Below are 25139 nucleotides of genomic sequence, written 5' to 3' on the forward strand. Positions count from 1 at the left end.
TGAGTGTCACAGCAAAGGGTCTGAATACTTAGGACCATGTGGTATTTCAGTTTTGCTTTTTTAATAAATCTGCAACAATGTCAACAATTCTGTGTTTTTCTGTCAGTATGGGGAGCTGTGTGTACATTCATGAGGAAGAAGAATGAACTTAAATGATTTTAGCAAATGGCTGCAATATCACAAAGAGTGAAAAATTTAAGGGGGTCTGAATACTTTCCGTACCCACTGTATATAGCACTGATTACTGCAGTAATGTCACTGGTACCCCCAAAAGTGTCAAAAATGTCAGTCAAGGGTCCGATCTGTCCGCCGCAATGTCACAGATCACCGCCATTACGCATTAAAAAAAACACCAAAAATGACAGAAATCTTTCTCTTAGTAAACGCAATAACTTTTGCGCAAACCAATCAAAATACGCTTATTGTGATTTTTCTTTTTACCAAACATAGGTAGCAGAAAACAAATTGGCCAAAAATTTAAAAAAATTTAGATTTTTACATTTTTTTGGGGGGGAATTTCATATAAAAAAATGTTAAAAATATTGTTATTTTTTCAAAATAAACTGTATTTTTTTTGTTTATAGCGCAAAAAGTAAAAATCTGTGACCACCGACCCCACACACCTCACTCAAAGTCCCGATTTTTTTTCCCCCCTTTCCCGTCCTACCTTATTATAGTATTGGGCAACGGCTCTTTTAAGATCAAAACCAACATTATGTTACCACATACTTGTTACCACATACTTGTTATTCTTTATATAATCCTATATATTCTATCTAATATGCCGACCCCATAATACCCTAATATTTATTTTATTATTTCCCCCCCCCCCCCCCCCCTTTGTTTTCATATCACAGGAAGCTGCAGTAGAAAAGCCTGTCTGCAGACATCATGTTGCAGAGAAGAATTGTTGTTTTCTCTTCAAGCAGCGTCTCTCTGCAGAGGTTGAGCATGTCCCCTGGGGAATCATAGCTAGAGCTCTCCACTTAGCAGGAAGCACAAAGTTTGCTGATTACAGACCTCCAAACTATTGAACAGAAAAGGCTCAAGGCAGATAGTTGTTGCATCTTTCATCATTGACCATATTTGATGTTATTAAAAAATATACTTTTTTTTCCTTTTGTAGCTCCAGAGTTTTTAATGTGCATGGAATACCGAAATGACTACAAAACAGCTTGCAAAGTAAGTTTTGAACAATTTTATTACTGCATTTAACTGATGTTGGAGAGCTTTAAAAATCAGAAACAATGTTCTAATGTGGTTTCACTCTGGGAGCCCAGATATGTTTTTTACAATTCTCCATTTTCTGAAAAAGGAACTTAACCACTTTACCACAGGAGGATTTTGCTGTCTTGCGTCTGGGCCACTTTTTGTGATTCGGCACTGTGCAAATTTAACTGACAATTGCGCGGTCATGCAACGCTGTACCCAAACGAAATTGACGTCCTTTTTTTCCCCACAAACAGGGAGCTTTCTTTTGGTGGTATTTGATCACCTGTGCGATTTTTACTTTTTGCGCTATAAACAAAAAAAGAGCGTCAATTTTGAAAAAATAACAATATTTTTCACATTTTTTTATATGAAATTCCCCCAAAAAAATGTAAAAATCAAATTTTTTTTATCATTTTAGGCAAATTTGTTTTCTGCTACATATTTTTGGTAAAAAAAAACGCAATTAGCGTATTTTGATTGGTTTGCGCAAAAGTAATTGCGTTTACTAACTACGGGAAAGATTTCTGTCATTTTTGGTGTTTTTTTTTTTTTTTAACGAGTAATGGCGGTGATCTGCGATTTTTTTTTTTTTGCGGGACTGCGACATTGCGGCGGACAGATCGGACCCTTGACTGACATTTTTGACACTTTTGGGGGTACCAGTGACATTACTACAGTAATCAGTGCTATAAATATGCACTGTTATTGTAAAAATGACACTGGCAGGGAAGGGGTTAATTTTATTGGAGAGGGAGGGGTTAATGTATGCCTGGTGCTTACTGACGTGTGGGGGGAGGTGACTGAGTGACACAAGGACAGATGGCAGGTTCAGCTATGCTGAACCCTGCAATCTGACCCTGCCTGTCACTTAGGAGATCCGCCCGCTTTGTTTACACAAGCGGGCAGATCTCCAGACTCGATTCCCCGACAATCGGGGAAGAGCGGCGGTGATCACCGCCGCTCCTCCCCTGGCCCGACTCCCGCTGTGACTGAATACAGCGGGAGCGAGCCTCTGGCGGCGGCGCGCGTGCCACTGAGAAGGGGGAGTGTCTGGCGACGTAGGTCTACGTCGCCAGACATTAACGAACCACTTTGCCGCAGTAGAGCTCTAGTGAGCAGCGGCAAAGTGGTTAAAAGAAAACAAAAAACTTCCATAATAACCAATTGGATTTCAGTTTACAAAGGTTGGCGCAGTTGATGGAGAATTCTGACATTAGTTTTCCTTTAATTCAAATTTGGTAGAAATCAAAACTATGTTCCACTGTGTCTTTTTCCCTCCTTTACTATAGCTGCAAGTTTTAACTGTCCACACGGTTCAAAAACGTTCTCCCCATGAAATCATGGTGACGGTATTCATTTCTTCTAAAGGGTGACAAATAAAAGGCTGCAGAGGTATTCCTTCCTTAGCCACCACTCCTCTTCCAGTCTGTAACTGGAAAATAAAGCTGCAGCTGCACATTGAGATCACTTTTATGCTTGCCTCTCCTGTATGCTCCAAGGCTGACAGCACTGTGCATATGTTAGAACTGGTTAGACTTGGTCAAAAACGCTGACCTTCCTCTCCCAGAGTACTGTACAGGGTACTTTAGTACGCTAATATGAGAAAAGTGTTTTCTTATTATTTAAAGTGGGATTCCAACTTATACCTAACTAGCCTTAAAACTGTGCCCCCCCCCCCCCCCCCCCGCTTCCTAACTTCCTATGATACCTAATCGGTGTAAGAATGTATATAGTTACCGACTTTCAGGCCAGTCACGTGATCGTCCCTGTGTCAGCCAGCAGTGGAATAGAGGAGAGGAAGGAGGGCTCAGCAACAGCTAGTAAAGCCTGGCACAGTGATGTCACCCATAGGCCCATCCATTATTGGCAGTCCCTCCTCTCCCCTGCAGCTGCATTGGCTGACAAGGGAGCGGCATCACATGACCAGACTGGAGCGGCCTGAAAATAGGTAAATATATACATCTTTACCATTTGTAACACATTACACCCGTTTTTAAAGTGTAACACTTTACTTTGAAGCAGCCTGTGTTTCTACACACTGCACCTGAACTGTGGTGCATAGAAATGAAACCAATGTAACATATTGACATTTAATTTGTTAAAAAAAAAAAATGTAAACTGTGCCGGTCAGGACTGACATTTTCTGAATGTTAAAACATAGAGTTGAACCAGCCCTTCATGTATAACTATAAATTAATTATCCCCTAGCTGTTTTACAGAACCAAGGTAATGGCACAGCCAAAACATTTTTTACACAGCCTGTATGTAGACTGTCTATATTAAAATCCCTATTGATCGCATCGGTCTCCTCGATTAGTTCATGTTAAAAAATGTTTTCGGTGTAGTAAGGGCACTGAAGAGGGAAATTGTAAACCAACATATAAGCCATAAGTTGGCAGGCTGTTAGTAAATTCACAATTTAAAAAAAAAAAAAATCATTTTTCCCAGTTGTTACCTATATAAATTATATAATGGAAATAATTAGCCTTACATAGAAAAATGTGTAGCTAACTGTATGTATTGACACAGCTACTAATGCTAACTGGTAATATTTACATATATTTACATATGTTAAGTGGTGTTTCTACAGGCAGCTGGGTCTGATCAGAAGAAGCTCAAAGTTATCTCTGAACAGTAAGAATGGTAGCAGCCCCAAATCTAGTAAGTATATATTCCTGTAACTCATTTGCGTATATGGGAACAAGAGAATTTTCACACTCGTGCTTTTATTTATGTTTTGCAGAACAATTTTTTCAATACTTGATCATCATTGATTTTGAGTCTACATGCTGGAAGGACATCAAGCACTATGGCCAGGAAATTAGTAAGTAATAGGTCTGCATTTCATACTATAATAGAGCACACGCTTTCTCATTATAACACCGTGTGAGTAAATATGAAGATTGCAAGGAATGTCCAGTCTCTGCACATTTCAGATGGATCCATACATTTTAGAATACAGTAAAACCTTGGATTGCGAGCATAATTCGTTCCGGAAGCATGCTTGTAATCCAAAGCACTCTTATATCAAAGCAAATTTCCCCATAAGAAATAATGGAAACTCAGATGATTCGTTCCACAACCATTTATTCATAAGTCCTTCAGTTTATAGTCCATATAAAAAGATTATAGCATTGCGATAGGTTATATAACCATAAAATGTCCATCCACAAATAGCCGCTTCCACAAGGGGATAAGAAGCAAAATCCACAGAGTATCAAAGAGAAGAAAGGCGCCTCTAAGTGTAGCAATATGGTTCCATTTAATGAAGGTACAACATTTAGCAACTCACATGGTTGATGAATAAAACAGGCACATCTAAGTATGCAGGCATCCGGGGTAAAGCTGTCCACATGGACTATCTTCTGCACCGCCGGCTGCCAGTCTGTAATCCTGACCGGGAAGACCACTGCAGTAAAGGGATCTAAAAGCGAGGGGCAGCATGGAAGGGATGACGTAGATGGCGGTGCAGAGGATGGTCTATGTGGACAGCTTTAGCCTGGATGCCTGCATACTTAGATGTGCCTGTTCCAATCATCAACCATGTGAGTTGCTAAATGTTGTACCTTCATTAAATGTAACCATATTGCTACACTTAGAGGCGCCTCTCTTCTCTTTTATACTCAGCTGTGACTTGAAGCTACTTGTATATCAAGACATCGCTTGTAAACCAAGTCAAAATTTATTTGAAAATTTTGCTTGTCTTGCAAAGCGCTCTTAAACCAAGTTACTCTCAAACCAAGGTTTTACTGTATTTGGATTGCTTACTAATTTGAGTTTTTTAAAAGTCCTAAATAAACACACTTCCTGTGTAATTTTCCAAGGAACCAGATACAGCTACAAGAAAGCCTATATCCTAGTAAGAAAATACCCTGGGTGTTTTTGTGGTACATCAGTGTGATTTTATTTCATTTATGCACTATATACACCAAACATTCTCATTTAGGTATCTGTGGAGCCATAGGCTTAGTACACACGGGCCGAATGTCAGGCAACATCAGACGGTTCAATAAAAAATGTCCGACATTTAGCCCGTGTGTATGTCAGCTGGTCCAATGGAAGCTGGCCGTGCATGCTGGAAAACTAGCAGCCTACTAACTCCCAATCAGTGCTTTCAGTCCCCCTGTCAGAACACAATAGCTCAGCAGGGGAGATTGCTGTACTAACATCAGATTGTTACTGCTGGGTTTAGGGTTCCTTGAGCAATTTCTGCCTTTCAGATGAGTAACCATTGACATCAATCATTTTTATATCTGTAAGGGAGTATTCTTTCTTCCCCCTGTTCTGCACAGATTTTTACTGTGCACCCTGCTGGGAGCGGCCTAGCCTTCTCAAGATATTCAGGCCCCATTTTTTTTATTTATTTTTTTGCAGTCCTATGGAGAGTTAATTCTCTGAGACAAGCATTGTATAAGTTCTACACGAAGCTGCACTGCTTTGTGGAATGAACGGGGCCATGGAGCACATGCCGGGGGTGAAGGGGACCCCATGGGGGGGGGGGGGGGGGAAGCTCTGTGGATCCAAGCAGAGCAGCACAGATAAAAGTGAAGCATTTGCACACAAGGTACAGCTGTCTAGAGCTTGCTAGGGGTTCCTTAAGCAATGAGCAATATCTGCCTCTCAGATAAGTAACCACTTACTCCGGTGTTCTTCGCAATCTTCACCGACATTCTTTTCAGTTACCACTAGGCAAATGTACTGTGAGCTGTGGATAAAGTCCTTTTAGGCAGGGGTTCCTTGAGACCTGAAAGTTATTTCACTGTTTTTTTTTTTCATTTTAAAGATTAAGAAAGGCTGATATACAAAATTAGACTGATACACAATTGCACCAATATGTCATACAGCAATCTCAATAATGTTTTAATCTGGTGGTGAGCATGGTGCACCAGAGCATGTCTTCATATGTTTTGAACAGCACTGAAATGTTTATATAGCCCTGACTTTAATTTCTGTTTTTTTAAGTTGTTAAAAATAGAACAGATTTCCATTATTTAATTCAATAAAGTGATGAAATAAATTGATATTTATTACATTTTGAGTTATTTCTGCAACAGAAATTACACAATGGCTAAAAAACAAACTGAAACAGAATGCAGAATGACAATGTAATTTTCTTAAGAGTATTTGCAATCTCTTGTTAGCTCCCTCTACATTTCTAAATGTGTTTTTTATTTTACTCAAAATGTTCAGTGTACACAACAAACTTTGTCAATTATGCTCATCTGAATATAACTGTCCTATTTTTCAGTTGAATTTCCTGCAGTTTTATTGAATACATCCAGTGGAGAGATTGAATCAGAGTTTCACACCTATGTACAACCACAAGAGCATCCAATTCTTTCTGAATTTTGTACAGAGCTGACCGGAATAAAACAGGTATATCTGTTGGTAAAGGTGAAAATTGCACTCTTTGTTTTATTGATTACAGGAATCGCACCTATTTTTTTTTGATTGAACAAATTGAAATTTCCATGTTCACATAGAATAGCAGGCCTGCACTTACTGATATTGATTTTGACACATACAGTGCTTCAGATATGAGATTGTCTGCCTTATGACTTGTACTCAGCCCTTAGGGGTTGGGCAGCCTGTACCCTGCAATCGACATCCTCTTCTATGTAGGATAAATACATTTCATGTGAGTTGCAAGTAGTGTGAGCTATAGTTGCTACTCCTCAGTTACTAATTTTTTTTGGCACATCTTTTTTGTGAAAATCTAAAATTGCAAATAATTGCAAAAAAAATTATACTTACCTAGGTGGATGCAGCATCAGTCTCCTGCCGGCTCCTGACCAAGAATTGATCAAACCCCACTGATCGCTCAGCTCTTGTTCATCTGCCTGCAGAGAGCTGGTGACTGTCAGTCACCGGCTCTTCTCTGCTCCTTCAGCGCTCACTGGAGCGCTGTGCTGTGGAGGGGGCAGGAGTGGCTGGCTCAGGCTCTCAGCGGCACACTGAGAGGCTGCCAGTCCAGGCATCTGAGTGGACCCAGACCATATGGTCTGGATCTTTTCAGGGCCTGGACCAGCTCTGTGATATCAGATCAGATGCAGGCAAAAAAGCTTTGGCTATACTTCTCCTTCTCCTTTCAAGTAAACCCAAATGCATTGACCCTTTGGGGGGGGATTTACTCTCTAATTGTCCTGGTCACCAATGTCCCCAGGAATGAAAGTGGGGGTATATCCAAAAGTTACCACCAGAACAGAAATAGAGGGGAATCTTCCAATAGGGAATATGACCATTGAATATAATGTTAAAGCAGATTTAAACAAAAAATTAAATCTTTTGCAGCTTAACATTCCTTGGATGTGGTGGCTGCATTCGTTTTTTTGTTTTTTTTTTCCGTGCAAAGTACATTTTCTGAAAGTACTGCACAATAACTTGATCCTGCCAGAAATCTGGTGTCCTTACACCTTCTGTGCATAGAAGGGAAATATCAAATGTCATCAGCCACCTCAGTTCGTTCTGTACAGTGCAAAACCCTTCCTTCCTACATAATAGAATGAAGGGAGGTTTTCATATTTCAGTCCATTGGAGCAGCCTATGACTTATGTGACCCTAGGACAGGAAGTGTGTTATGGGCAGGATCGTAGGTGAAAATAATGGCCGGGGGGGGGGAGTCATGAAGATAGATACGTCTGCATCCACCACATCCAAGAACTAATGGGCTTTAATTTTTTCATTTTTGTTTTCCGGGATACACTTTAAAGACTCTACTGGGGATACATTTTACTGATCACAAACAACAAATGTCTCTTGCACGTAAGTGTGATAGCCCAACAAAGGTATAGATGTCAACATGTCTGCCTTTGTTTATTAACAATACATTGTGGATGTAATGGGGAGAGTAGTAGTTTACAGAAGAAATATAACTTTTTTCATTGCTTCAGTTCAGTTCACACGATGTGACATGGCATTTTTGGCAAGATCATTTGACATTTACTGTACTTACTGAAAATGTTCTTCACTTGAGAAAGCCATCACATCTAAGGACTGTTAGCTGCAATTTTTGTTCTGGGATTTGATGATCCTTTAAATCCTACACAATTGTTGAAACTTTGTCTTGTTTTTTTCAATATTGATCTTAAGAAGGTACCAGTAAGACCTTGGTGGGGGTCAAATGTTTCCTTTATAGTGCCATTTTCCCATATCCTTTTTTCCTATCTTCTATAAAGAACAAACATAACTGTTGTAATCCCTTATAAAGCTAATTATTACTTTGGTTTAAAAGCCGTTTTAATACTTTTTCTGTTTTTCAGCAACAAGTAGATGATGGAGTTCCTTTAAAGATTTGTTTATCTCAGTTTTCCAATTGGATTAAAAAACTCCAGAATGAGAGAGGCATCATTTTTCCCAATGTCCTCCCAAACCAGCCCTGCCCTGAGCAAAAGATGTGTGCGTTTGTCACATGGTCAGGTATGGAACAGCTCTTGTTGACAAGTGTCCTGCAAAGGATTGCATACCAAAGCTACTTAATGTAAATCTTTAATCCATTTTTTTTTTCTACAGTTTTTTAATTTTTAGTGGAACAGGAGTAGAGGAGATATTTAAGATTAAAAGCCAAGTTCACCTTTTGGAACATGTTACATGTTCCTTCTTTATTTAGGGTGGAGAATTTAACATCTTCCAGCACCTACATGGTCCTATCCATATTCCTCCCCAAGGGATGCACAGACAGACATCGAACGCTAACAGAGGTTGCAGCCACTCCACGCTCAATCCACAGCTTTTAGAGTGTTATTTCATCCAAAGCTTTATCATAACTCTAAGCACCCCAAACTGAAAATGCTTTTAAATGAATTGTAATATTCAAAGCAAACTCCCCCTAGCCATGTGTCTCAATGTTTTATATGGTTGAGAAATCACTTTGAAAAACACCCCCTAGCATTTCTAGCCACAGCCATCTTAACCATTTGACCTCCGGAAGATTTACCCCCTTATGAGCAAAAATTTTTTGCGATACAGCACTACATTATTTTAACTGACAATTGCGTGGTTGTGGGACAATGTACCCAAAAAAATGTATGTCTTCTCTCCCCCCCCCGCACAATTAAAACTTTCTTTTGGTGGTATTTGATCACCTCTGACTTCAAATGCGTCATTATCAACTTACGAGGTTAAGGGTCTAATGGGATGGAGATCTGAAACATCCTGTTAAGTGTTCACTCCCTTCCAATAGGAATGTAACTTTGGGCACCTCCACAGTAGATCAGGTCTCCATGGTCTCGTTTACATCTAGTGTATGTTGGGGTGGGTAAAAGGCCCCATAGTATGTAATCTGGGGGGGGTGTAGTATACCCTCAAAAGACTAAAAATATACAAATGCGTTTAATCTCTGCGAATTCTGTGTATCCTGTTGCTCTCTGAAGATATCTAGTTTTATTCCATATTTTCTGAATAAGATTTTATGTCGGGAACTTCTTCGGTGGCTTAACCAAGGCCTGAGCCTCGAGCCACTGGAATGGGCTCGCCCTTTACTGTATGTATCTAACATCACAGCTTCAGAAGAGCTGCTATTGGCAGCTTCCTGTTCTGTGCCCTTATGCATTGTGACTATCAGATGTTGCAATTGAGTGGCTACGTAGTATAGCCAGGGATTGGGCGAGGCTAGACCCCCATCATTCTTAGGACTTTGCAGGTATTCAAATTTTACTCGAGGAGGGCGTTTTTTTTTTTTTTTTTTTTCAAATTTAAAGTGCAGAATAAGGATTAAACTATCCTAAATGATTTAAGGGGAACAATAACTGGAGAGTTATGGAGGACATATAATACCTGGGGCATAAGAATCATCTTAATTAGGTTCACCCTGCCAGCTACTGACAGGTGGATGCAATTCCATGTTTTAATCCGGTCCTGGAATCTTTGCAGTAATGGGGAAATATTAAGCCTCCGTATATAGGGTGTTACCTGGTCTCCCAGGTACCTGAAAGAGTCAGTGATTGGTATGGAGCACTGCAAGTCCTCTAAAGGAGTACATAGTGGATGTAGTTTAATGTAGGAAAATTTCCACGTCTCAAAGCAGAATCATCATATCATCCGCGTAGAGCATCACTTTTTCTTGCCTATCACCATAACGGAAACCAGTAATGTTCGGATTATCTCTGATCTTTATTGCCAGGGTTTCTGTGGCCAGGGCAAATAGCAAGGGCGACAAAGGGCACCCTTGTCTTGTGCTCCTTCCCAGGGCAAAGGTAAGAGACATTCTACCTGTTGCCCGACTAGCTGCCTTGCGGGTGGTGGTATAGTACGCAAACCCAGGAGATATAGGTTTAACCAAAGCCAAACCTCTAAAGACCCCCCCCCCCCCCATAGATACATCCACTCTATATATCGAAGGCCTTCATAGTATTCAGGGAGAGCAGAGCCCTATGCCCTACATTTGTCAGCTGGGGATTGCATTATTAGAAAAAGTCTCCTTAAATTGACCAAAGTGGATTTATTTGGCGTAAATCCAGCTTAGCCTGAGTGTACAATAGATGTAATCACCCCATTAACGACCTGCCGCTCCCTAGCTGCATTAAATACCCTCAGCAATATTGGAAGGAGTATTCCTGCATATTGTTTGTCGAGTTTCCTTGGGTAGACTATCCTCACCAGGGGTCTTACAGTTAGGAAACTCATTGACTGTTGTCTGTAATTCCTCTAAAGTAAGCAGAGATTCGAGAGCCCTCCTTCGATCAGCTGTAAGTTGTGGGAATGTAATACCATTTAAAAAGTTTGCTAGGTCCACAGGAGTATACTCAGTGGTAGGAAGATACAGCTTTGCATAAAAAAACTCGCTAATTCCTGAAGGTTTTGATCTGGGGAGTGCACAAGATTACCTGAGTTTTAATAGCTCCAGTAGCAGGGGAGCATTGCTGGGAGTTGGCAATCCTAGCCATGAGGTGACCCGTGCTCTCCCCTTCCTCAAAAACGCCAGTTTAGAAAAGACTGAGCAGACTGCCATGCCTACTGGCTGAGTCAGTGGGGTCCTGTACATAATGCATCTCCAATTCATGCACCTGTTTCTCCAGCTCCTTCCGCAGCCCGGAAGAGTGTCATTTAACTTTAGTAATTTCTGCAATTAGGAGTCCCCTCAAGTAGGCCTTAGATGATTCCCACTGGGCTAGAGTGGAGTCAGCAGATTCCTGGTTAGTAAAGAAATCGCGTATGCTCCGCTCCATCTCTACATGAGATAAAAATAACTTCAGCCAAAAGGCATTACATTTCCAGTGTGTCCTAGGCAGCTTAGAGAGTGGGGACACAATCAGGTGTATCACCTCATGTGAATGGTCCGACAAACTGTGGGGTTTATACAAGACTAATGGGAGCACGGCCGAGTTGCCCGCTGCCAGATCAACCCTGGGCATAATACCGTGTGTTTTGGAAAAGCAGGAAAACTGCTTGTCCAAACGGTTCTTGTGTCTTCAAATGTCTAATCATCTCACTTCCTTGATTAACCGTAGCAAGGGAGATCCCCCTCAATGGGACAGAGGCCCTTGAGACTGGGTGTCTATCCATAGAAGGGCTCAACCAACAATTAAAGCCTCCTATCGGTAACGGTAAGTCCGGCCTCCCTTTTGAAATAGGACCCAATAAGCGTATATTTATTGGTTTGTGCAAAGGTTATAGCGCCTACAAACTATGGGATATATTTATGGATTTTTTTTTTTTTTTTTAGTAATGGCTGGGATCAGCGCCTTAGAGCGGGACTGCAATAATGCGGTAGACAAATTGGACACTGACACTCTTTGGGGACCAGTGACACGAATAGTGATAAGTGCAAAAATTATGCACGGTCACTGTACTAATGACATAGGCTGGGAAGGAGTTTACATCAGGGGCGATCAAAGGGTTAACTGTGTGCCTAGCCAGTACTTGTGTACTGTGTGGGAGGTACTTTTACTAGGGAAAGGCATTGATCCATGTTCCTGCTTAGCAGGAACACAGGATTAATGCCTTTCCCACCCACAGACCAGCGATCTGCCTTGTTTACATAGGCAGATCGCCGTTCTGGTTCTCTAATGATCTGATCGGCGGGTGCCGGAGGACATCAAGTCCATGGTACCCACAGATAAGCTTCCGCTGTATATAACACATGCACATGCGCTCCCCAGACCCGGAAGTGCAGGATCACATACTAGGTAAGTGATCCTGCGCAGCAGAGCCGCCTTGCCGCCGTTAATGTAAGTTATACGGTCGGCAGGCAGGTAAAGTGGTTATAAAGTCACATGTATTAATTACTTTGATTTTTTTTTTTGTCTTAGGTCCCTGGTCTGTACACTATGTGTGTTGTGTTTTTTTTTTTTTTCCTAAAATTATAATGCAAAATACCTTCTTTGCAGAGCCCTGCTGTCCTGTCATGTGACTTCCCTCTGCTTGCCTTCCCGAGTAAGGGAGTACAGTGGGAGAGGCTGAGATTCCCCTCTGATTAATGCAAGCTGGCAGAGGGAGGTCACATGCCTGCACAGCAAGGCTCCGCAAAGAAGGTATTTAGTATTATCATTTTAGGAAAAAACACACCATATGTTGAACAGGGACCTAAAACAGAGAGGATCATAGTAATTAGTAGATGTTTCTTTACTTTACAAGCACTGGAGCAGCTGCATGGAAAATAATTACACAGACATGAGAGGGGAGGGGCAGGGAGGAGATCCGTTCACAGTCGCACACAGACTATAGAACTGACCGAGTGGGAAGGGCGATGCAGAGACCTTGAGGCAATAGCTGGATGACGTGGGCACGTAAACTAACCACTCTATCAGGGATCAGCAGCCCTGAAAAAACGTGGTCAGTTTACACAGGACAAGACAGGAACAGGCAAGATCAACCAAGTATTGTACAACATACAATTGACATGGCAAAAGCCCTGGGCTGTATCTCGTACCTTAAAAGGACCGGAGCATGTGGTTTGTTTTGTTTTTTCTTTTGGGTTACAGCCACTTTAAGGGTAGATAATCCATGTAGCATTTACTTCCTGGAATCTATCTCCCCTCAGCTCATGCATGCAGGCAGGAGGGTGTGCTTAGCTGAGGAAGCTCCCTCCTCCAGATGAAAGGGGAAAAAAATGCCCATGAAGACTCCTGGGATGTATGACCCCATTCTGGCCTAGGCCACAAACCAGGAAGCAACTGAAGTAAAAGGAAAGGTTAAAACAAGTAAAGATATACAGGCATACCCCATTTTACGGACACTCACTTTATGTTCAGTCACGAGTACGGAAACAGCTTGGTCAGCTTGGCATTGCACTACTCCCGATTTTTAACATTGGCGTCTATAGGAAATCTTGCTCAGCTTGACATGGCACTACTCCCAAACCATAAGTGACAGGGATACCAAACTTAGGGAGCATCAAGAGGGGACCCAGGACTACAACATATCCTATTTTGTGGTCGGCCAGCTTGCCTAGGTAATCTACCATGTCATAGTCCTGGTTCCCCTTAACATGCTCCCCAAGTTTGGTGTCCTTGTCACTTATGGTTTGGGAGCAGTGCCATGTCAAGCTGACCAAGATTTCCTATAGAGCTAATGTATTTACATGCATTGAGAAGTGAAAAAAGGTATTGCTTCACTTTAAGTACATTTTCGTTTAACATACATGCTCTGGTCCCATTGTGTACTAAAAGTGGGGTATGCCTGTACTTTCCTATTTGCTAACTGCATGAGGATTACATTTTAGATGATGTTGAGAGAGTTTAATTACACTTGAAGGACAGATTATTACACTTCTTTATAGAAAAAGTATTGATTATGTTTCTGTGATGTATGGTATGTGTCCTTTTTTTATGAGTTTCCAAATTTTTTCAGACTGGGATCTGGGCGTTTGTTTACTGTACGAATGTAAAAGGAAACAGTTAAGAAAACCAGAAATTCTGAACTCGTGGATTGACCTCAGGCTAACTTACAAGGTATGCTGACCCAGCATTAAGACAAACATTGTGTTGTTTCCTTTGTGAGTAAACATTGTGATATGGGGAACTGTTTGAGGGTTTGTTTTTTTTTATTTTCAGATATTTTGTGAAAAATGTATTGAACTATTTATTTATTGAAAAATAAATTTTTGAATTAGTGTACATAAATCTGTAGATCAAACACAGAGGAGATGACATGGATATTGGTGCTTACACACCATATGTCTGTACTGTATACACAAAGTGTCAAATGTCAGTTGTACACAGTATAAACCCTGCAATGTAATCCTAAAACTATATAAAATAAAACTAGGAGCATGCCAGCGAGAGAATCGTTTGATATGAACAGAAAACAGTAACCTGTGTCTGCTCCTAGTTTTTTTTTTTTATGTAGTTTTATGATTACATGGCACGGTTTATACTATGTGTTTATACTGTGTACAACTGATATTTGACACTTTGTGTATACAGACATGTGGTGTCCTAAAACTATATAAAATAAAAATAGGAGCATGCCAGCAAGAGAATCGCTGGATATGAACAGAAAACAGTAACAGAAGTATGCTGGGAAAAAAAGTCCTATCACTAGTACAATGTAAGCGCTCCATACTGTGTGCAAATAGGCAACAGACTTTAATAGTTAAACAATGTGTGCCATGACAGCATCTGTATAGTAACAGTTCGTAATACAGTAAAATGCAAAGCTGAACCATCTAGTAACTTGTGCAATCCTTTGTAGCTACACATTTAGAGTGCCCATCTAAGCCCCCACATGCTCTCAAATCTATCAGAAGATGAGGTGTCTGAACACGTCAGCATCTCCAATAGCAGAATAGCTTTTACCCTCTCTAAGTCCTTGGGCAACTGTAGGAGGGGCAGCTGAGAGCCGTTTCAGGGCTAGTAGGTTCCAGGCTAAATACAACAACCTATGTATAGTGATAGTCGGTAATCGATTGTTTTCAGGGATGTCTAACCAGCCCAAAACGAATATCAAGGGATTAAATTTTAAGTTAATTAACTCCACGATCTCATCTCAATATTAGAAACAAATTAACTCCACAATCTCATCTCAATATTAGAAACCATGTAATTCATGGCGCACAGTACTCAAACAAAACTGTTATGTGATAATGTCTAAATATAATTATATATAGATAAATATATCTATACATAAAAAAAAAAAAAAATATATAATATATAGTGCTTTGTGAAAGTATTCAGCCCCCTTGAACTTTTCGACCTTTTGCCACATTTCAGACTTCAAACATAAAGATATAAAACTGTAATTTTTTGTGAAGAATCAACAAGTGGGACACAATCATGAAGTGGAACGAAATTTATTGGATATTTCAAACTTTTTTAACAAATAAAAAACTGAAAAATTGGGCGTGCAAAATTATTCAGCCCCCTTAAGTTAATACTTTGTAGTGCCACCTTTTGCTGCGATTACAGCTGTAAGTCGCTTGGGGTATGTCTCTATCAGTTTTGCACATCGAGAGACTGAAATTTGTGCCCATTCCTCCTTGCAAAACAGCTCCAGCTCAGTGAGGTTGGATGGAGAGCGTTTGTGAACAGCAGTTTTCAGTTCTTTCCACAGATTCTCGATTGGATTCTGGTCTGGACTTTGACTTGGCCATTCTAACACCTGGATATGTTTATTTGTGAACCATTCCATTGTAGATTTTTCTTTGCTTTGGATCATTGTCTTGTTGGAAGACAAATCTCCGTCCCAGTCTCAGGTCTTTTGCAGACTCCATCAGGTTTTCTTCTAGAATGGTCCTGTATTTGGCTCCATCCATCTTCCCATCAATTTTAACCATCTTCCCTGTCCCTGCTGAAGAAAAGCAGGCCCAAACCATGATGCTGCCACCACCATGTTTGACAGTGGGGATGGTGTGTTCAGGGTGATGAGCTGTGTTGCTTTTACGCCAAACATAACATTTTGCATTGTTGCCAAAAAGTTTGATTTTGGTTTCATCTGACCAGAGCACCTTCTTCCACATGTTTGGTGTGTCTCCCAGGTGGCTTGTGGCAAACTTTAAACGACACTTTTTATGGATATCTTTTAAGAAATGGCTTTCTTCTTGCCACTCTTCCATAAAGGCCAGAATTGTGCAGTATATGACTGATTGTTGTCCTATGGACAGAGTCTCCCACCTCAGCTGTAGATCTCTGCAGTTCATCCAGAGTGATCATGGGCCTCTTGGCTGCATCTCAGATCAGTCTTCTCCTTGTATGAGCTGAAAGTTTAGAGGGACGGCCAGGTCTTCGTAGATTTGCAGTGGTCTGATACTCCTTCCATTTCAATATTATCGCTTGCACAGTGCTCCTTGGGATGTTTAAAGCTTGGGAAATCTTTTTGTATCCAAATCCGGCTTTAAACTTCTCCACAACAGTATCTCGGACCTGCCTGGTGTGTTCCTTGTTCTTCATGATGCTCTCTGCGCTTTAAACTGATGTTTGAAGCATGAAATGTGGCAAAAGGTTGCAAAGTTCAAAGGGGCCGAATACTTTCGCAAGGCACTGTATATGTATGTATGTATGTATGTGTGTATATATATTATGTGTGTGTGTGTGTGTGTGTGTGTGTGTGTGTGTGTGTATATATATATATATATATATATATATATATATATATATATATATATACCACAATACAGGAAATGTGTAAACGTTCCCTTTAAGAAAATAATATACAAAAATAAAAAAGAATGGCAGAAATCCAAAGTGTCCCTGCGTTTAACTTTATGTGCGTCTATAAATATCAAACGTGCATGTATTCAACACTCCCAGAGTAATGGTTCTTAGGAAATGCCAACAAAATCCACAATATCCGTTTTTGTTACTTTTAAATAATCTATATATTTCTCTTTTGTTCATTGACGGTAGAGCTGCACGATTCTGGCCAAAATGAGAATCACGATTTTTTAGCTTGGAATAAAGATCACGATTCTCTGTGTAACAAAAAAAAATTGGGATAACTTTACTGTTACGTTTTTTTTTTTTATTCATTAAAGTTTATTAATTGCGTTTGAAAGACTGCTGCGCAAATACAGTGTGACATAAAATATTACAACAATCGCCATTTTATTCTGTAGGGTCTCTGCTAAAAAAATATATAAAATGTTTGGGGGTTCTAAGTACTTTTCTAGCAAAAAAAAATGATTTTAACTTGCAAGCAACAAGTGTCAGAGAAAGGTCTAGTCTTTAAGAGGTTAAACTTCCTTTCTCCCTGGCAGAGGGAAGGAAAAGATACAATGTAATCATTTTGTTTATAGTTACTGGGAGACTTTAATGCTGATAGGCGTTTGCGGGAGGAAAGATACAATGTAATCATTTTGTTTATAGTTACTGGGAGTTTTCCACAGCTGTTTTCTCTGCTCCCTTAGCTATGCAAAGAATCGAGAATATGTGGGGGGGGGGGGGGTGAATCGAGATCGCGATTTTCATACGATTAATCGTGCAGCTCTAATTGACGGACACTGCTCCTCATCTTCTTGACTACGTGGGTTAAACTGCCCCCTACAGGGGTAGGACACTAGGCAGAAAAGAACTTGATACTGCCTATGGGGCAGTCCCACTCTCTGCTATAGGTACTCACTTTTTTTTCTGCCTAGTCAGGAGCCAGTTCCTAGCTGAGATTTCTGGTCCTGGCAATTTTTTTGTTTTAAATTGAATCTTTTTCCTCTTTTTGTTCCTGTGAGATCTACAATTAAGTGCCGGACTGGGCGACAGACTGGATAATCTATATCCAGAGGGTCCCTCCAGTCTGGCCAGCAAGCGCCTGCAGACCGCAGCTCTGTGCTAGGTCGGATGCGACGTAGCCCCACTCGACGGGGGGAAGAGTCCAGGCTACAGATCAGTGTACTGGAACTCTGAGCGATCAGACTCTGTCTGGATCATTGGACATGTCGTCTCCAGGGGTGTCCAGTATGGATTCAATCGGACAATGCCATGGCCGTGGCCTATGTCAATCACCAAGGGGGCACGAGAAGTGTCCTGGCGGCTTGGGAAGTAGCCGACATTCTAAGGTGGGCAGAACGAATCCTGCTAGCCCTCTCTCTGCTGTGCACATTCCAGGGGTGGAAAATTGGCAGGCGAATTACCTCGACAGTTGACAGGTGTTGGACCAGGGGGAATGGTCACTTCATCCGGAGGTGTTTCATCAGTTGCGCCTCCGGTGGGGTACTCCTGAGGTGGATCTGTTGGCCTCTCGCCTCAACAGAAAAGTGCAGAGGTTTGTGGCACGGTGTGGGATCCTCTAGCCAAAGCCACAGACGCATTAGTGGCTCCTTGGAGTCCATATCGTTTGATTTGCGCTTTTCCTCCTCTTAAGCTTCTGCCGAGATTCCTGCGCATGATGGAAGCAGAAGGGATTCCGGTCATCCTAGTGGCTCCAGACTGGCCTTGCCGGTCTTGGTGCACCGATCTGGTACGGCTGGTCGCCGATGCTCTTTGGAAACTTCCTCTCAGCGAAGATCTGTTGTCACAAGGGATAGTCTTCCATCCTGCTTTACAGTCGCTGGCTTTGGCGACTTGGCTGTGGAAAACCAGGTGCTGAAGGATAGAGGGTTGTGCGATTCCTATGCTGTTAAAAGCTAGAAAATCTACTTCTAGGAAGATTTACCATCGTACTTGGAAGACGTACATTGCGTGCTGTAAATCTCTCAGGGTTCACCCTCGCTCCTTTTCGGTGACTCGGCCTTGAGTATCATCATCATTCTAGGTTTCGGCTTTGGCGGTTTTCTTTTAATGTCTGTTGGCCATACACTCCTTGGTGCGTACATTTCTCCAGGGCGTGAGACAATTGATTCCTCTAGTGCGGCCTCCATTGCCGCCGTGGGACCTCAATTTGGTGTTGTCAGTTCTCCAGAAGCCTCTCTTTTGAAAACATTCTGGAGGTTTCCCTGCTTACATTGTCCCAGAAAGTGGCCTTTTTGGTGGCTTTTACTTCTGCGTGCAGGGTGTCTGAGCTGGTGGCGCTGTCTTGTCATTCTCCTTACCTAGGAGTTCACAAGGATAAGGTGGTTCTTTGTCCATGTCCGTTGTTCCTTCCAAAGGTCGTCTCTGATTTTAATTTAAATGAAGACCTCATGTTGCCCTCCCTGTTTCCCAGGCCTAAACATCCTAAGAGAATTACCTTGCATTCCATGGATGTGGTTCGGGCAATAAGGGTGTACCTGGCAGCTACGGAGTCTTTTAGAAAGTCAGGCTCACTATTTGTCCTAATGGATGGACCTCGCTAAGGGTTGACTGCTTCTGCTGCGACCATTTCCAGATGGATCAGACAGACTGGCTTAGGCTTATTCCATTAAGGATCAGGTTCCTCCTTTCCTTGTTAAGGCGCACTCTACTCAGGCGCTTGGTGCCTCCTGGGCCTTCTGTCATCAGGCGTCAGTGATGCAGGTTTGCAAGGCAGCTACCTGGTTGTCTGTGCACACGTTCACAAAGCTTTATAAGGTGGATGTGTTGGCATCTGCGGATGCTTCCTTCGGCCGCAAGGTTTTGCAGGCTGCTGTTTAGAGGACATGGTCCTCTTTGAGGGTGTCTTAATTTTTTTTCAGGTGAGCGCCAGTTGTTTTATGGTTAAGCTCCATGTTACCTGGTTAGCTATGTTTTAGCCTTGGGAAGTATTTTTTTCTTGCTATTCCCACCCCTCATGTTTGACACTGCTTTGGGACATCCCACGTAGTCAAGTAGATGAGGAGCTGTGTCCGTCAGTGAGCGAAAGAGAAAATGGGATTTTTGACTTTCCATAAAATTCATTTCTCTGATGTTCATTGACGGACACAGCACCCATCCCGCTATGGAGTTGGGGTTTTCTCTTCTGACACTGCTTGTAACAAAACGGAGTACCTATAGCAGAGAGTGGGAGTATACCCCCTGGGACTGCCCCATAGGTGTAGTCCAGTTTTTTTCTGCCTAGTGTCCTACTCTACTCCTGTAGGGGGCAGTATAACCCATGCAGTCAAGAAGATGAGGAGCTGTGTCCTTCAATCCACATCAGAGAAATAGATTTTACGGTAAGTCAAAACTACCATTATCTGGTTAATAAGAGAGCCCAAAACTGTCCTTGTGTACCACTATAAATATACTCTCATGTTAAGATGCGTCAACAACTCTTCAAAAAAAAAATTCAATTTCTTCATGATTTCCACTGTGACTTTATAACATGTAGTTCATCAGTTGTGCATATCCCATCACCATAATGCTTATGCCCTCACCTTATCCTTAGACCCAACAAATATTAGGTCCTATGCACCTTCCCCTTTAAATCGGGGTCTCCTAATCCTAAGCCACAGCAGCACTCCTCACTCCAGTATTCAGAAGCTCCACAATCCATTTCAGTCCTCCGTGATATGGTTTAGGGTAGTATGGAACTCAAAAAAAGACTATATAGTGCTCTCTGCTAAATATATACTATTTTCTGTTTAAACCTTAGTGTACTTAATTTAAAAAGTGCACTGCAGTATACAGCATTTTCAATGGGGAAAACCTCCAACAAGATGGCTGCCCGCACACTTCCAGATTACGGTGTTGCGCCACCTGCTCCTCCCAACCTGTTGGGTCAGATCACGTGACTTCTTCGGGGTATGAAAAGCACCATTGGTGGAACAGAGAATATATATTCCGTTTTATTTCAAATTTAATTTTATTAGTCTATCAGTGATTGCGCTTAGGTATTACTGATCTATTATCATTCCAATATTGAAACAATTTTGAGCATCGCCATAACATGTGGATTCGATTCTCTGTATCCCTCAAGCATCTAGGACAAAGGGGAATAGTCCCTGAGGCCATAATTGTACTAATTCAGGGGTGCAATATGCTCTATGTAGAATATTTAGGATGTGGGGAAGTAGTTGATGAGTTCAGTCTCTTATGGATAATTATGATATATTCTATCTTGTTTCAGCTATTCTACAGTCGCAAACCAAAGGGCCTAAATGGAGCTTTACAGGATGTGGGAATCGAATTTTCTGGAAGAGAACATTCAGGTTCACATACTTCTCCCATTATGTTTCTGTATTAAAGTGAAAGCCCAGTCAAATCCTACCTATACTTAGAATGAGCTTAGAATGGGAGCAGGTCTAACTACCCTGTACAGTGTAAAGGAAAGATGCCTATGCTGAGGGTGCTCAGGTCAGCTCCCATCACTGGCTTCAGTGTAGAAGAGGGACAGCCAACTATGAGTGACGTTACCACATAGGCATTGCAGCCCTTGTCAGTGATCTCTACTCTTTACTGAAGCCGGCCACTGGAGAGATCATATGACCGGACTGGAGTGCCCTCAGATTAGGTAAGTATAGACATTTTTCCTTTTACAGGTTAGTTAGAATAGGCTTCTAATGTGGGAGGGAGCAGATTTAAATATAGTTAGGATTTGCCTAAACTTGTACTTTTAAGGTATTCAACAATCACAAGCAAGTGGTGTTAAACACAAAACCAAAAAATGAATATGTTGCAGCTTACCAATCATTGTGGCTGCATTAGTTTTCTTGTTTTAGGTTCCCCCCCCCCGTTTTGTACCTGGTGATCCAGCCAGCAACACACCTCCTATATTAGAGTGGTAAATTAACACTTTTTATAAGCAGTTACAGCAAGCAGTTTTTTTTTTTTCTTTTTGGAATAAAGGTTTTACATACATATAAGCTGATCGTTGTAACACCTCTGTCAGCCGTAAATGGTTTGTCTCAACCATCTAACTGCTATATCTGCAGAAAAGCTTGTTCTTTTGTAAAACAAGACTTACTTGCCAGATCAGAAGGTGAAAATAAAAGACAGAGACCCTAAAAAAGGGGCTTAATACTGCATCAAAGAAAATGTGTTATTCTTCTTGATTTCCCACCCAAGGCTTAGTTTACCCTTGCAGTTGAGGGGGATTTGAGCTTAGTCCTCCCCCCTAAGCTGCAAAGGCAGCCATATGCATGCCCCGGCTGCAATGCTTTTTATCCTGACATGGCAAAAAATGATCCCAGCTGTTCTCTGCTGCATTCACCAAAGGACCCAGTAACGTTATCCATTTAAGTGAATTGGGCTGCGCCACAAGCTCCTGCATTGCATGTGGTTGCAGGCTTTTAGGGGTTGAAGCAGGCAGTGAGGAGGAAACAAATCCTAACACACTCTCACTGCCTGTCAAACCACAGATCGCTCTTCAGAGGGCTAATGCAATGGTTAACAAGTCCTTACAGTATATGTGCATTGAAGGTGTTCCAAGCTCCTGGTTTCTCTCTCATGTCACAGCTCTCTAGCTATCCATGGAAATCAGTAACAGTTTTTACTTTCACTTTTGCTTAATTTTACTACGCTGGGCTTTAGGTAACTGTATGATGTGCATAATTAATACCAGCAAATGTATGTACACATGAGGCAAGAGTCTGTTTCAGTTGGTTTCTACCAGCTTAGAAATACACTGCTGTTTACATTAGAGGGCTGGCAGCGTGTCAAGATCTCTTCTCGTAGAAAAACCCACTGCCTATGTTGTTAAATTTAGAAAATTATTTTACTAATAATAATAATAATAATAATGGCACTCAAACCAACATTTTCTTGACCACTTGCAAAATAGAGGGCAGACTGGCACTTTTACATCTACACCTGCCTTTGCTTATTTTAGATTTTGATTCCATTTAGTCACATTTTTTTCTTGATTATTAATAAAATTGTCTTCCAGGCCTGGATGATTCCCGAAACACAGCAAGACTTGCTTGGAGAATGATTTGTGATGGGTGTGTCATGAAAATAACCAAATCTTTAGATAAGGTCAGTTGGTTTTTTAGGTCTCCATTTTTCCTCCAGTCCATTCATCCTGATATTTAATGTTCAAGATATATGTAGATAAACATCCAAACCGTTGGTTGCATAAAACCAGAATTCAAAAGAAAACACATTTCTCAGACCTGTTGCTGTGCTCATCGATTTTGAAAGGTTCTGGGTTTTGTTTGTGAAATTAGGTACGGCCATGCAAACCTTCAGAGCAAAGTGGGATGGTTTTACTCAGACAAACCAATGGATCTGTACAAGAAGCTGACAATCAGATTTCAGACGACAAGCAAGATTTCAAAAGCCATCCAACTTCTGCACATTCAAATGCCACAAATGAGGTCAGATTTACTCCATTTGTTCCTCAAAGCATAATAACTAATAAAATCAATGGCAGACAACAAGATGGCACATTAGGTGTAAAACGTGTGGATGTACAACCAGCACAAAATCTACTCAATGGACTCTCTACTACTATACTTGGCTTTGGAAACCAATACAGGCAATCAAACCAAAATTCTCTGGGCCCCTTGCTAAATAGAAGACAAATTGGCACTTTTACATCTACGCCTGACAACAATGCACCCCAGTGTCCCAGTCATGTGTTATTCTCCACCACTATCATGTCTGTGAATGATGTGTCGGGTGTGGAAGTGGACTCTAGCTCAGATTTGTCTATTTTGGCTGACTGGGAAGAAGCAGCTGTAATTGCAGATTCCCAAGAAAAACAAAGTGTTAGCTCTTGCAAGAATGAAGAATCCGCTCTGTTACCAGTTGATTCGCTGTCAGCTAGTGTTTTAAGACTTAATGATAATAAACCAAACCTGCAGCCTCTTACCAAAAGTATTCCATGTCACCCATCCACTCTGCACTCTAAATCAGTCGTGTACAAAAGTCCAGACACCACAATTTATAATGTCGGTAGGAAGAAGCAAGTATCTAATAACTCCACATTTAAACTCCCCACTGCTCTGAGCAACAAACCTGGTGTGACTCCTCAAACTTTCAAGCAGCCAAGTAAAACCACTTCAGTATTGGATTACTTTCCAAAGAGGAAACTTTCTAGTGTCACCTTCTCTTCACCGCCAAAGAAACTGCCCTTTACCATCCATGAAGATCAGAGTAACCAGACATTACCTTTTGCTAGTGGTCCTTCTCGTAAAGTGCCTCAAACAGTCTTAAACTCAACTGTAAATCTGAGTAGTAACAATAGGCCAACAAAACTTGGCCGTATTACTGCCCCAATGTGCAACTGTGGCCGTAGGGCAAAGAAACTTACGGTGTCCAATGGAGGTCCAAATCAAGGTAGGGTCTTCTACAGCTGTGCCATACGAAAGAGAGACGATAATGGGAAAGGCTGCAGCTATTTCAAATGGGAAGATACACTTCTGAAGGAAAAGTCTCTAGACTCTTCATCCTTTTTATCCACTAGTAGAATATCCGTTACTTCAAATACAAGTTTAGCTTCTTCAGTATGTTCTGAGACTCACAAAACATTTAAGCTAAGGCCATCATTAAGAACATAGTTTTTTTAAAGGATCCACCACAGGACTGTTATTCAGGACTGAATAATGTCGAACTCATAATTTTGCAATTTTAAATGATTTTATTTTATGTTGTGTAGGGCCTGAGTTATAGGCTTTCAAAGCAACTATACTATACCTCAGTGTTTCTCTTTGGTATTAAATGATGTAAACGTATATGAAAACCTGTAGCTGACAAGTACCTCCTAATGTGAGTTACTGTATATCCAGTTATTTCACAATCCTTTAAAGAAAATACTCATGTGTTTTTATATAAGCATTTTTAAAGTTAACTCTACTTTGATTAATTAAATAGATTAAGTGTATCCCCTGATATACCATTACTACCTTCTGAGAAACCTGGGATACAGAAGACTTTAAATAAGCAAAACTATCCAAAAGTAATAATTTGCCTGTCCACTAGAAGCTATAGATCACATGGCACTCTGATTCTATGTCCCATAAATTGGAGCTGTGGTAGCAGTATACTGGGGTGCTATGTCGGTCTTCGATGAAAGTTAATTGGACACTGCTAAAATTTGAGGTTTACAAGCCAGGCTGTTGCAGGTTATGTGACCCTGCGACAAAAAGATGCAGGACGTGCTTTTTTTTTTTTTTTTTTACCAGGTGACCGATCGTTTTTAAAACTTTGAACACCTAAACCATGTATCACTGATTTTATGAAGCTGACATAAACTTGAGTTTAGGACTATTACTGGATTAATTTGTTTTCACAAAGCCTAATGGCATG

General features: G+C 41.1%; 1 protein-coding gene across 1 annotated transcript; it reads left to right on the top strand.

Annotated features, from left to right (window-relative positions):
• Positions 1–1125: 1125 nt before the first annotated feature.
• On the top strand, positions 1126–24391 carry ERI2 (ERI1 exoribonuclease family member 2; the record flags this gene model as incomplete). Its single annotated transcript, XM_082262314.1, has 9 exons — positions 1126–1182; positions 3803–3873; positions 3956–4036; positions 6461–6588; positions 8472–8628; positions 13999–14099; positions 21019–21100; positions 22777–22865; positions 23057–24391. Exons 1-9 carry the CDS (start codon positions 1160–1162, stop codon positions 24389–24391), a joined length of 2067 nt encoding a protein of 688 aa, XP_082118440.1. The 5' UTR covers positions 1126–1159.
• Positions 24392–25139: the final 748 nt, after the last annotated feature.

This window comes from Pelophylax lessonae (genome assembly GCF_965119305.1).
Source record: "Pelophylax lessonae genome assembly, chromosome: 6".
NCBI lineage: Eukaryota > Metazoa > Chordata > Amphibia > Anura > Ranidae > Pelophylax > Pelophylax lessonae.